The following is a 13,402-nucleotide window of genomic DNA, read 5'->3' on the forward strand; positions in this document are numbered from 1 at the left end:
GAAGAGAGGGTAAGGGATTAATAATTGATCATGCGTGGGGATGAAGGGATATATATCTGGAAATTAAAAACCATTTTGTCTTTTGGTTTCCCGGGTTGTTGGTTATTGTTTTTATGTGTGTGTGTGCGTATAGTTATTTTTCAGTAGAAAGTTAGAGTTATGGTTTTTGCATTTCCTGTTCTTGGGATGGTGGTGACGGTGGTGGTAGTGGTAGAGACAGGTTGTTATTGAAAAAGTCCTATTCTGATTTTTCTAATTTCTAATGTAATCCTTTATTGACCACCTTAGAGATTAGCTTTCAGTTTTCATCATAAGACTATGAAATAAGAAAAGTTTATGGTGTATTATTGTGCTTTATAAATTGAATGGGCATTCAGGAAAATCTTTTTGGGAAAATTTTCTGGAACCGTATCCTCTTCCCAGGACTGGTTAGTTATATTATTGGGTTGCCAGAAACCTGAATTCTGAAAAGTGGTGTATTTCTATATTTCTGGCCCATGTAAACTGGTGCTTTTCTGTGGGCTACCCAGGAGAACTATAGTGTTTCCTTCTAGTTGACTGAAAAAATCAATCCCGTGAAGCACATTAGAAACCGTAACGGATCTTTCTTTGGAAGGTCAATGCTGCAGCTACATCCAATTTTAGGTCCTTTTTCTTTAAAAATGTAGATGTACCCAACACATTTGGGGCCGTGTTAGGAGGGAGGAGAGGAAGGAATGGGAAAAAGAGGAAGCAGGAAAGGGAAAAGTGATAGAATAATTGAATTTAGAGTTTGAAGAGAACTTACCTTTCTTTTTATTACATATGAAGAAATAGAGGTTCAGGGAGCTTCAGTTGTCTGAGGTTGTAAATCCCAGCTGGAAACTGGAAAGCTTCAGTTGTCTGAGGTTGTAAATCCCAGCTGGAAACTGGAGCCCACTTGTTTCGATTCCTTTGGTCTTAGAATGCTTTAAGAGAGCCTCTGTTATGTCCCCTAGATAATATGATCTAATAGAGCGTGGGCTTGGTGATTCGCTAGAGCTGGGGTCCTGGTCCTGATGACCCAGCTGATTTGGGCAAGGATTTAACTCCTGTTTATTTATCTGTAAAATGGGAATAGTGAAATCTCCCTGGGGGGGATTATTGTGAGAATTAACCACTAATGTATGTAAAGCCCTTGGCCCTTGCTCAGCAGTGGGACAGAGAAACAAACCACCATCTCTAAAGCTATGGATGCTGGAAAAGCAGCTTGGCATCTGTACAAATGTTAAGATGCTGAAATTGGAGTAAACTAGTCCCTTCTCTTATAACAAGGCATGGAGGAATCCCAGCTGGTGCTTCAGAGTCAGATTCAAATAATATTTCTTGAGCTTCTACAATGTATCAGATGCTGTGCATGGAGCTTTCACACATGCTGTCATGTTAAATTCTCCTAGCCACCCAGTGAGGTAAATAGGGTGTGCTCTTCATGTACTTCCAAGCAGTGAAAAGTCTTTTGTTTGTGATAAAGGCTGAAGGTTTAGGAGCTTATGTCTAAAAGCAGACCCACATATGCAAGAGACTTTCAAATGAGTCATTCTTTTTAAAGCATGATTTAAAAATGCCTGGCAATGTATGGGCTAATTTTACATCATGGCCTAGGTTTGTTGTTCTTGGCTCCCCGCTTCCCTGCACACCCTGATTAGCTCTTGGCTGCTTCTAACATTTCTGAAAAGTAATGGGATATGGAATGAGCAGATGCTATTATACAGCATCTTCTAGGATACTAGCTTTCTTTCACTGAAGATTCATTACTGTTATGCTGAGTCTGAAAAGATCATAGACACAAAGTTGTGATATTCATTCAGCCATCTTTGAGTGAGTGTATGCATATGTTAGGTGCTTGGCTAGATACATGGATTCAGAGATGAAGATGACATGGTCTCTGCCTTAAGGAGAAGCAATATATACACCTAATGCACCATTTATCACGTTGCTTTCATAGTTAGTTAATTGTGTATCTACCTCTAGTAATTGCAAACAGAACATTTACTATATGCCAGGCCCTATTTCTAAGTGCTTTGTATATAGTAGCCCATTTAATCCTCATAAAAATTACCCTATGAGGATCACCAGCCATAATTTTCACCTCCGCCATCTTGACTCATTTCAACTGCTGCCACCTCATTGGCTGGGTCTTATAATTATACCTGCTCTGTCTCCTCCTCAGCTCTAGCTGCTCACCCATTCAGTCACTTTTAAGGCCTGTTGGCCTGTGGCCACCTCTCCCTCAGCCACCTTTGCCCATTGTATCCTCCTCCTTGATAGGTGCTTCCACTGCCACAGCCCATTCGTTGCCTCAGCCACTGCCCCTTATCACATCTTTTTTTTTTTTAACATCTTTATTGGGGTATAATTGCTTTACGTTGGTGTGTTAGTTTCTGCTTTATAACAAAGTGAATCAGTTATACATATACATATGTTCCCATATCTCTTCCTTCTTGAATCTCCCTCCCTCCCACCCTCCCTATCCCACCCCTCCAGACGGTCACAAAGCACTGAGCTGATATCCCTGTGCTATGCGGCTGCTTCCCACCCCTTATCACATCTTATCTGTTAGTTGTGGTATTGGGAGTTCTTTCATTGGGTCTGATATAGGTGACAAGTGGCTGCATCAGACTCAGGACACCGACCAAATATGAAGGGCATGAAGGATGAGGAAGGAAGGCTCAGGGGAGATGTTAATAGTGGTGAGGGGGGCAGGTGGCATTGTGGAGGGAAGTGTGAAGATGCCACTGTAGTGGAGTGAAACTGAGGATGCTGGTGATTCTGGGGAGGCCAGTCAAGAGGAGGAATGTAATGATGAGGCAAGAGATGGTGATGAAGGTCAGAATGTGGTGTTGAGGAGGACGGTTGTGGTGACCAGGAAGCAGAGGATGTCTTTGACCGGCTCCATTTTGCCTTTGATGGTTTTCAGTTTGTAACTGAGGATTTTGTGCTTGCCGTTAGTTCTGTTGACTTCATTGATGAAGTCAGTAACAAAATATCGATCCATACTACAGTCAGTGCTATAAACACCTAGTCAGTGCCATCAAAATCTGTTAAGTCAGGATGTGCCCAAATAGAAGCCCAATTCTATGAGGAAATTAATGATCTTGAAAGAAAATATACTGGCTGCTGTCATATAGTTGCTTTTTAAAATTCCAGATGCTCAGGCTGTACTCCAGACTAATTAAATAAGTTCCCCAGGTAGTTCTTATGTGCAGCCAAGGTTGGAATACTGCTCCAAAGGATGTCTACGTTTTTGCTTGACTTTTAAAAATGTTAAATTGCTCAGAAATATGGTTCGGAAACACAGATTTATTCTGAAGCTCCTGAAAGACGTCATAATAAAGTTTTCAGATACTGGCAAGCTTATGAGGTCATAATAGGCTTCATTTTGAACCCAATGGAGGTATTGACATATAAATTTAGGTCAGATTAGATACTTCTGATCCCTCTTTTTCAAGTACATGAGAAATTATAGGCTCAGTAGGTCAGACAAAAGGAAAGGATGTCCCTCTGAAAAGTATTCAGAAGCATCTGTAATGCAGGGATCATGGACATGTTTGAATCATGAATAGGACCATTTCCATTGTCTCTCTCTTTGAGTACTTCTGTCTTTTGGAGACTTCTGAGTGGGAGCCCTGAGGCCAGCAGCTGAAGCTGCCCTTGCAGATTATGAATAAAATGGGGCACTTTTTCAGTGAGTCCCAATAGTAGTAGTATGGTACCTCGTAGGGGAATCTGTTGGAGATAACCATAAAGACAGGCTTTTATAGCCTAAGGTGCTGGTGATGATGGAGAAGCAGCAGATAAAAATGCTAAAGAAAAAAACCAAAAAAAGGATCTATACCTAGCAGAGTACAAGCCACAGTGAGCCAGGGTGTAAATTCTTGAGGATAACCTGTAGTACAATAGCCTCAACGTAAATTACTTACAGCATTGTACATTAGGATGTTTTTGGTTAAGTCAGGTATTTTGTATTTGTTTAAAAAATGGGTTGGCAAAATCCAAAAGTCTGACAACACCAAATGGTGGCTAGGATGTGGACCAGCAGGAACTTGCATTCATTAATGGTGGGAATGCAAAATGGTACAACCACTTTAGAAGACATTTTGGTAGTTTCTTACAAAACCAAATATACTCTTACCATGTGATCCAGCAATCATGTGCCTTGGTATTTATCCAAAGGAATTGAAAACTTACGTCTACAGAAAAACCTGCAACATGGATGTTTTATTTTTATTCATAATCACCAAAACTTGGGAGCAACCAAGGTGTCCTTCAGTTTGTGAATGAATAAACAAACGGTGGTACATCCAGACAATGGAATATTATTCAGCAATGAAAAGAGATGAACTATTAATCCATGAAGAGACATGGAGGAATCTTAAATGCATATTGCTAAGTGAAAGAAGCCTATCTGAAAAGGCTATATACTGTAAGATTACAACAATATGACTTTCTGGAAAAGGCAAAACTATGGAGACAGTAAAAAGATTAGTCATTCCAATGGATTGGGGGGAGGGGAAAGAAGGAGGAATAGACTGAGCAGAGAGGATTTTTAGGGCAATGAAAACTATTAAACTATTAAATCATAATGATGGATACATGTCATTATACATTTGTCAAAACCCATAGAGTATACAGCACCAACAGTGAACCCTAATGTAAACTGTGGACTTCGGGGGATCGTGATGTGTCAATATAGATCATCAGTTATAACAAATGTACCACTCTGGTACTTAACTAGTCATTGAGTGGCGTGGAGCAGTCTGGTTTTGGTACAAACTCTCCTGTTGTTGCAGACAGCAGAATGGCTCCAAAGGTAACTTCGGAGCTGCTTCGGCAGCTGAGACAAGCCATGAGGAACCTGGAGTATGTGACAGAACCAATCCAGGCCTACATCATCCCGTCGGGAGATGCCCACCAGGTACTGAGTGGAGATGGGCTGGTGATGGAACTCGTCAGCCCCTCGTTTCTTTTTATTCCTTTCCCTCAGCCCCAATGTGTTTGTAGGATTCAAGTTGTCAACTCACATCTAAGCATGTTCTCCAGGGCTAGGCACAGGGACCTGTGTCCAGTAGAGTCTCACTGAATGCTTATTGATGTGGCCCTGGCTTCCTTATTTCCAGTGTATATAGCTAGCTTTCAATAAATTGTGGAACAATTAGGAGATAAACGAAGGGGCAGAAGTCTGGACCTCTCTGTTGCTTATGCACTTTACCCCATCTCCTTTGCCACACCATGTCCCCAGCAGAATTGTCTGTCCTGCCTCCCTTCTCCCCATCCAGACTGTCCTGTCCCACTGGCACAGCCAGAAGGGCAGCCAGAAATTCATCTTGGATCTCCACTCTAGCAGGTTTTAGGGATGATTCTGTATATTACCCCCGTCATCCCCCCAGCCACTGCCTTTGGCGGAAGCATTTCAATAAGTGCCCTCTATATCTGAGAACACGAGTGATTTAATTATGGGAGAGTCGGGTTTAGAGAGGTGGAGACTGCATGTGATGGGGCTGAAAAGCAGAGGACGAAAGGATTCTAGGATTTACTTTTTTAGCTCATTGAGTCAGCAGGTGTTTGGATGCCTACACCATGGTCATGGTACTGCAGGGTTACAAAGACGAATTTAAGTTTGAATTCCTGCCCTCCCGTGTTTACGGTTTAGTAGAGACCTGAGACGGTATACAAAGTGCTATTCTTCCATAGAGTCATCTACACATATACTTTTTATAGCCTTTGTTTATGTGCACTGCCTTAGGTATGGTACATGACACAAAGATGAGAATGGTCCTGGTCTCAAGAAGCAGACAGTTTAGTGATGGAGTTAAGATATGCATACACGTGTCTATATTGCAAGGTGGAATGTGGATGTTCCATCAAGAAAATCTGGGCAGAGGGCTGTGGATGTTTGAGGGTAAGAGGGGAGGGTGATGGAAGGCTTCATGGGCACGGGAGGCATGTGAACGTGGCCTTGAAGGACGCATAGAGTTGGGTAAATAGAGAAGGGGGAAGGGATTCTAGATAGAAGGATTAGTAGGAGCAAAGGCAGAGAAGCAGGGAAGCTTAGGGTGCTTTTCAGAAACAAGGTGGTAAGTTCCTCTGGCAAAAGCCTAAGGAAGTAAAAAGCAATAGTCAGAAATACTGGTGTTCTAGAATTCTTTAGTTGCAGGCAATAGAAACCACCTTGAAGTACTCTGAGCAATAAAAATGCTGCTTTATAAGGACTTAGGGGCAGGGCCACTGCACTGGCACAACTCCAGGTTGTGAATGGTACTCTCTGGAGTTGTGCCTCAGGTAGGATGTCCCGTGGAACCTGAGGGCAGGGTGCAGCTGGCCCCCTAGGAGGACTGGAATGGGAGGGGTTTCAGCTCTTGCTGCAGATAAGTTTCTTTCTGTCTCAGGCAACAAGGTAGATAGTGAATAGATGGCCACCCCACAATTTCTGCATATATATCTCTTTATCTGTTACTTTCAAGATACCAGATTGAACCAGAACCTTAATTGCAAATCCGGAGTCCTGGGTGAGAATTTGATCAGTGTAGTAGCTTGGTGTTTACCCTTGGTCACTGTGAGTGTATAAGTACGTGTGTGTGCGTGCGTGTGTGTGTGTGTGTGTGTGTGCGTGCTCACAAGTGAGATCACGTGTGGCACTGACATGACTGATGAGGGTCTGCCATGATGGAGGGGGTGGCAGATAAGGGTATTACTGTTAGCTGAAGCTAAATTCCCCAAAGAGGTCCACCCTAGCTGACCTCCTTTCTGCCCCTTCTCCAACGGTGGCAAACCATATGGTCGTGACAATATCAGGCCAGTGTTAACCTGGGGACAGCATCAAGATTGGACCCCTGCTTGGAGGCACAGGAGTCTTCCTGGCCTCAGAAGCAAATGAAGGGCTGAAATGAATAACCAAAGGGATTGGATGATTTGAGGCGACAGCATGACATTCAGGATATTTTGATGTTTAGAACAGAGTTTCCCAAACCGTATTCTACAGCATTCCTGTTGTGTTTTGTAAGGTGTTCTGCAAAAAATGTAGTCAGGGGTCAAGAACATAGTGAAATGAGCGGAACAGTTCCTTTTTTTTTTTATTGTGGTAAAAAAACTTAACATTTAACCATTTTTCACACCACTGTACAATGCATCAGTGTTAACTGTGTGCACATAATTGTACAGCAGATCTCTAGAACGTTTTCGTCTTACAAACCTGAAACTACAGCCACTGAACACCTCTCCCTGTCCCCGCCGACTTCCATCCTACTTTCTAAGAATTTGACCACCTTAGGTGCCTCATCTAAGTGGAATCATGCAGTATTGTCTTTTGGTAGCTGGCTTAATTTCACTTAGTGTAATGTCCTCAAGGTTCATCCATGTTGTAGCTTATGACGGGATTTCCTCTTTTATAAGGCTAAATAATAATCCATTGTATGCACATACTACATTTTCTTTATTCATTTGTGTATGAACATTCAGGTTGCTTCCACCTCTTGGCTCTTGTGAATAATGCTGCACTGAACATGGATCTGTAAATGTCTCTTTGAGATCTTGTTCAATTCTTTTGGATATATACCTGAAGTGGGATTGCTGGATCCTATAGTAATTCTATTTTTAATTTTTTCAGGAACCTCCATACTGTTGCCCATGGTGGCCATGCCATTTTACATTTACCCCAACAGCGTGCAAGAATTCCAATTTCTTTACATCCTTGCCGGCACTTGTTATTTCTTTTTTTTGGTGGTGGTGTCCTAATGGATATGAGGTAATATGTCGTGGTTTTGACTCATATTTCCCTGGTGATTAGTGATGTTGAGCATCCTTTCATGTGCTTGTTGGCCATTTGTGTATCTTCTTTGGAGAAGTGTCTATTCAAGTCCTTTGCCCATTTGAACAGTTTCTTAACTGTAGGATTTCTCAGGGCCTTTAATATATGAGTGTGTACTGTACAACTCTAAGGAACAGATGAAGTATTCAGCACTTTTCAGATTTAAATGTCCATGGAATTTCCACAGTCATCTCAGGAGTGGGGTAGGGACTCTGTTCCATGGAATTCCTTAGTCTGTTGACCTTCAGTAGCACTTTTTGTACCACAGTGGGTTTGAACTTGCTCCTTGAAGACGTGAGAGGAAGCGGCGGTGTAAAGAGGAGAGGCCCCTGAAGATGAGGGTTTGGCAAGTAGAAGTGGTTGAAGGGGTGAAGGGGGAGGTGGGAGAACAATGTGTAAGTGTAGGAGAAGCAGCAGATCAGGCCAGAAGGGGGCTGTTGGCACGTGAGAAAGCCGAGGTGGCCCTGTACTGTAGACGGGGGGAGGTAAGGAGAGACTGGTGGGGTTTAGGGTGGGGCTTTGGTAACAGAATTCTTCCATTCACCTCTGTTCTCTAGATGAACAAGATTCACCAGCTTCATAGGAACCAAAGTTTCATCTTGACTAAGGGCTGGATGAGTAGGTAGGGTAGCCAACATAGCTTGGGCCTGAGGAGGTGTAAGTAGCAGAGGAACTGGGCATCCCACCATTTAAGAAGGGCAGACCTTGTCCTTGTCCTCAAGGAGCTCCTTTTTTCTTCTCCTGCCTGGGTGCCTCTGATGGGCTCTTCCTTGCCTCCTGTCAGGCCCAGGCTTCAGCCTTTGGACTTGGGCCTCCTGTCACATGGATTCTCTGCTGGATTCAGCAGTGGTGTTTTTCATTCTCTGCCTTTCAGCTGATTGGATGCAGCCCATGTGTATCTGTGAGGGCGATCTTTATTGGGTCTACCAATTCAAATGTTAATCTTTTCCAGAAACAACCTCGCAGACACACCGAGAAATAATGTTTTACCAGCTGGCTATCTGGGAATCCCTTAGCAAGTCAAGTTGACACATAACCTTAACCCTCATAGCACTAGCACACTGTTTTCCGAAACTGGGTCTCTCCTTTGAAAGGGTCTCACAGGCTGTTGTGGAGCAGCAGCCAAACTCCTACTAGTTCTGCTTTATTTATGAACCTTCACCTCTAGGTGAGGCCTCATCGTATGGAAAGATTTGACCTGTGAGTATTACTTGCAGTAACCTTTGAAGGTTTCCAGTTAAGGGTGTGCTGGAAGCTTTGTAGTGTTGGTATTTAGGTTTCAGTTTTCTTTTGCCTGGAGTTAGGATAAAATCTGTGTTTACTGGTAGGGGACGTTCTTGTAGCCAAGCCAAGTTTATCTTGATGTTCTTGGTCCTGGGTGCTGTTCCTGAGCCAACTTTTTTTGGTATCATAATGCTGGTTTTTGGTCTAATACCCTGATTGATGTTTTAAAATTCTGTCTTTGACATTAGGTGTGACCTAATAGACCCAAAGCAATTTCCTATTCAGCTTTGGGAATGGCAGCGACTCTGGCCAAACCCCAGTGATGTTCCAGGCTTTCCCTCAGTGTTTCACCTCCTGCTAATGGATCTGGAATATCAGAATTGGATGGCTCCTCCCTAAATGAGGAAGTTGAAGCTCTAATCCTGGAAAGCTTGCTTGATATGAGCTGGCGGCACTTTTATTGCAGAAGTGTCTATTTGTTTAGGCTTCACAAACATATTTTTGTACTCTTGCTGTCCTCTTCTCTCTCACTTCCCTCCCCACTAGCCCCCCCCCATTTTTCTTTTATAATCTTTGGTTATCATTTCTATTGCTGTAGCTTAGCCATCTGCCTTACAAGGCAGGGGAAGTTGTGTTTTGCTTGTCTGGTACATATTTCCTGACTGCCATATCAGGGCCAAGTATTGGGACAAATGTAAAAGGCAAGCAGTTAGCATACAGGTAAGCGTATGGGCTCTAGAAACTGTCTGGGTTCAGGTGGCAGATTTGCCACTTAACTAGCTGCTTGACCTCAAGTAAGTTACCTCAAACTCCTAAGTGTCAGGTAAACTCTCTGCATCTCAGTTTCCCCACCAGCAAAAATGGGACAGTGACATATCTATCTCTTAGGGCTGTTGTTAGGATCAAATGAGTTAATAGATATAAATGCTTAAAGCATGTCTGTCACCTAATAAGTCTCATTATATTAGCTGCTATTTCTGTTGTTGTTATTATTACTATTATAGAAATGAATGAGGGAAAATATTCCCTTAAAGAGGTTAAAGAGTAGATAGCCCCAGTCACAAATCTAACACAAAATGTGACTAGTAAATGTCATAGGAAAGAACTTAATCAGCACTGTCCAGTAGAAGTATATGAGGCACATATGTAGTTTTAACTATTCTAATAGCCATAGTAAAAAAAAAGTAAAAAGAAACAGTGAAATTATTTTTAATAATACATTTTATTTACCCCGGTATGTCCAAAATATTATCATTTCATCACATCATCAGTATAAAAAATCATTAGTGAGATAGTTTACATTTCTTTTTTTATACTGAGTCTTCAATTCCGGTATGTATTTCATTACAAAACATCTCAACTTGAATGTGGAATGTTTGTTGGAAATATTTGATCTGTATTTAGATTTCATAAAATTTACAGTTGAAAAAGTGGCCTTACATACCAAAGTTGTTCTAAACATACTTAAAAGTTTTGTAATATCTGAGCCTTGAGCATCAGTTTTAAAATTTATATTTAAATTAGTTGAAATAAAATCAGACATTTAGTTTCTCAGTCACATTAGCCACATTTCAAGTGCTTGGTAGCTACATGTGTCTGGTGGCTACTCTAATGCTAAGCACAGATTTAAAGTGTGGACTGAACTCATAGGTGAGAGGGAATATTTTAAGCTGGTAGGGTCAAGGAAGGCTTCATGATGGAAATGCATTTAAATTGGAATGTGAACAGATAGAATTTGGGTGCTTATAGGTAGAGAGGTGCAAGAAATACCATGGGCAAATCCATGGAAGTAGGAGAACATGAATAATGATAACCCTAAAGAAGAAAGAATAATAGGGTCTGGTCAAGGCCACTCAGGAGCCACCAGAGTCAGGAGTTTAGGTTTCTGTTACACAGTAGGGACCCACTGAAGGTCTTTGAATAAGAGAGTGACACGATCAATCAACGGGAGCAGTGTTCAGTGTGGATTGGAGAAGGGAGACACTGGGAACTGAGAAGCCTGTTCCGAGGCCAGTGCAGGATCCCAGCGTCGGGGTACAGAGGGCCTGGACTTGGGTGCTGGTCTTAGGAGCAGAGAAGAAGGGAAGGATTTGGAGGAGAAGCGGTAGATAGATTGAGCGAGGACCTTGCAGGCAGATGACCGAGGGAACTGGGAAGTTTGGAAGCTGAGAGGGTTTGTGTTGCCATCCAAAGAAAGAAATGAGAAGCCCCACGTTCCTTGTTTCAGGTCCTGTGGAGAGGAGGGCCCTCGTTGGATGACTGTTAAGTGGGACTCTGGGTCCTTGCCAGGACTGTGAGGACAGGAAGTGCTGGCTTTGTGTGTGACCTGCCGCAGGAGCCTCCTCAGTAATAGAGAGGCTGCTGTGCTCTGGGGCTCTTGTTCCTGTTTCGTTTCAGGCTAGATTCAGTGTTGATGGAATTTCTCCTACGGTTGGGGAGGGGGAGGGTGTTAGAGAAATGAAGAGGAGTCTTGAATCTGTCCTTTGTGTACTTTCCAAAGCACAAATACACACACCCACACACTGTTGCATGTTGGAGACAACACGCACCCTGAATATGTAATTGTGCAAGGACTTGGCACTCCAGGGGTCTGCTCCTCTCTGTCCTTTTCGACTCTAAGGTTTTTTTCTTTTAAACTCAGAACAATGGTTGTAGTATTAATGAGTTTGGGCCCGGGGGGACTTTTGCAGTGAAGAAGTGTCCATTCTCTCTTGTAATCTAGGTGTTTTCTTGTACCTTCTAAGGCAAATGTTGGGATTTGCGGGCACGACTGGCCCCAAACCAGGGGAATCATTGGCTGGGGCCAGAACTGCGCTGGCCCCACCTTTGAGAATTCCGAACTCTTCATCCTCCCCTTCTGTGAGGCCCCTCGTCTGCTTTTGGGCTCGGCTTAGTCCACAGATCCCATCCTTGTGGGGGTGGCTTTGCCACCTTGAGCTTTTGGCTGTGTTTATGGTTCCTCCTTCTGGAAGACATGACTCCGATTTTCCGAAACTCTTTTTGATTCTACTCCCATTCCTCCAGGAGCTGGCTTCCTGTTTGTATTTCTTAAATAGGCTTTCTCCTGGGGTGGAGGTAGTGATTTTTATCCCGGAGTGATTTTATTCACCGTATTAATTAGAGTAACACTAGCTGTGGTAACACATCTCAAAGTTTCAGTGACTCTGTATTGCAGAGCCTTATTTCTTGTTCATGTAGCAGTCCAGAGTGGGTGTTCCTGGTTGGTGGGTGACTTTCTTCCACTAGGAAGAAGAGTGATTCAGGGATCCAGGCACTTTCCATCATGTGATGCCACCATTCCAGCTGGAGGAAGGGAAGGAGTATGGAGAGGGTGCGTCCATCTTTAACTGCCCTGACTCAGATATCACTTCCCACCCTCTTTCCATTGGTGAGAACTAGTCATGTGATCCTGCCTAGATGCAAGGGGGCCTGGGAAATGAAGTCCTGGATGGGAAACCAACCGCTCTTCAGTGACTTTACAGTAAGGAAAGGGCGTGAATCTTTGGGCAGCTATCCATTTTTCCCACGTACCTTGACTTGGTTTCATTTAAGAGACAAGAAAGCCAGTAAGTGGGGGAGCCAGGCTTGAACATAGGTTTGATTCCTGCATGTAGGAGACATCTGTTATGTGGTTGATGAAGGTAGAGGTGAATGGGGGGCAGTTGCTTGGCAGTGTGGCAAAGGCATGGGCTTTTGAAAGTCAAACCTGAGATCAGATCTCGGCTCTGCCACTTAGAGCAGTGGTGTCTTGGTTCGGGCGGGGTGGGGGGGGGTGGTAAGTAAGTAATTTACTTCTCTGAGCTGCTGATTCTTCTTCTTCTTTTTTTTCTTTAAATCTGTAAATGGGAAGGATGCTACCTTCCAGAGCTGCTGTTGGGGTTAGAATTAGGGGAAATGAAGATAGTTATTGGCAAGTAGTCAGTCTTAGCCAGTATTATTTGTTATCATCACCCAAGGTGGGGAGCATGGATGAATGCCATTGTGGATGGTTTGGTAAAATCCAGAGGTGTGGGAGATCTCTGAAAGCCGGCTGGGTCAGAAAGCGTTGTGGAAGAGGGCATGTCTGAGCTAGATTTTGAGACATGGCTGAGGCTTTTTTTTTGTTTTTCTGTAGTTTACTGATATGCTTTATTTGTCTGTGTGTTATTTAAATTGTTTGAATTAGGTGCCAACGTTTAAAAATTGAGTGATCTCTCACGAACATACATATATTTAGCTTTTCCTGAAATACTGAAGGTTGGCAACACGTGGTTCACATTCCAGCATGACAGGAATCAGAGCTGAGTGGGAGCTGCTCTCTCTAGAAGAGACAACCTCTTGTCCTGCTTTACTCATTTCGTTTACCTGCCTGTACCC

General features: G+C 43.1%; 1 protein-coding gene across 8 annotated transcripts in view; it reads left to right on the forward strand.

The window, feature by feature from the left end:
• XPNPEP1 (X-prolyl aminopeptidase 1) overlaps window positions 1–13,402 on the forward strand; it is a 54,766-nt gene that overhangs the window by 8,031 nt on the left and 33,333 nt on the right. For 5 of the 8 annotated variants that reach the window (XM_067709459.1, XM_067709458.1, XM_067709457.1 and 2 more), the window contains one exon: window positions 4,809–4,933. The exons of the other annotated variants lie outside the window; for them this stretch is intronic. In XM_067709459.1, the coding sequence (XP_067565560.1) occupies window positions 4,809–4,933 (125 nt within the window). The remainder of the gene's footprint in view (window positions 1–4,808; window positions 4,934–13,402) is intronic. 8 annotated transcript variants of the gene reach the window in all.

The sequence above is a fragment of the Pseudorca crassidens genome, chromosome 16 (assembly GCF_039906515.1).
Source record: "Pseudorca crassidens isolate mPseCra1 chromosome 16, mPseCra1.hap1, whole genome shotgun sequence".
Lineage (NCBI taxonomy): Eukaryota > Metazoa > Chordata > Mammalia > Artiodactyla > Delphinidae > Pseudorca > Pseudorca crassidens.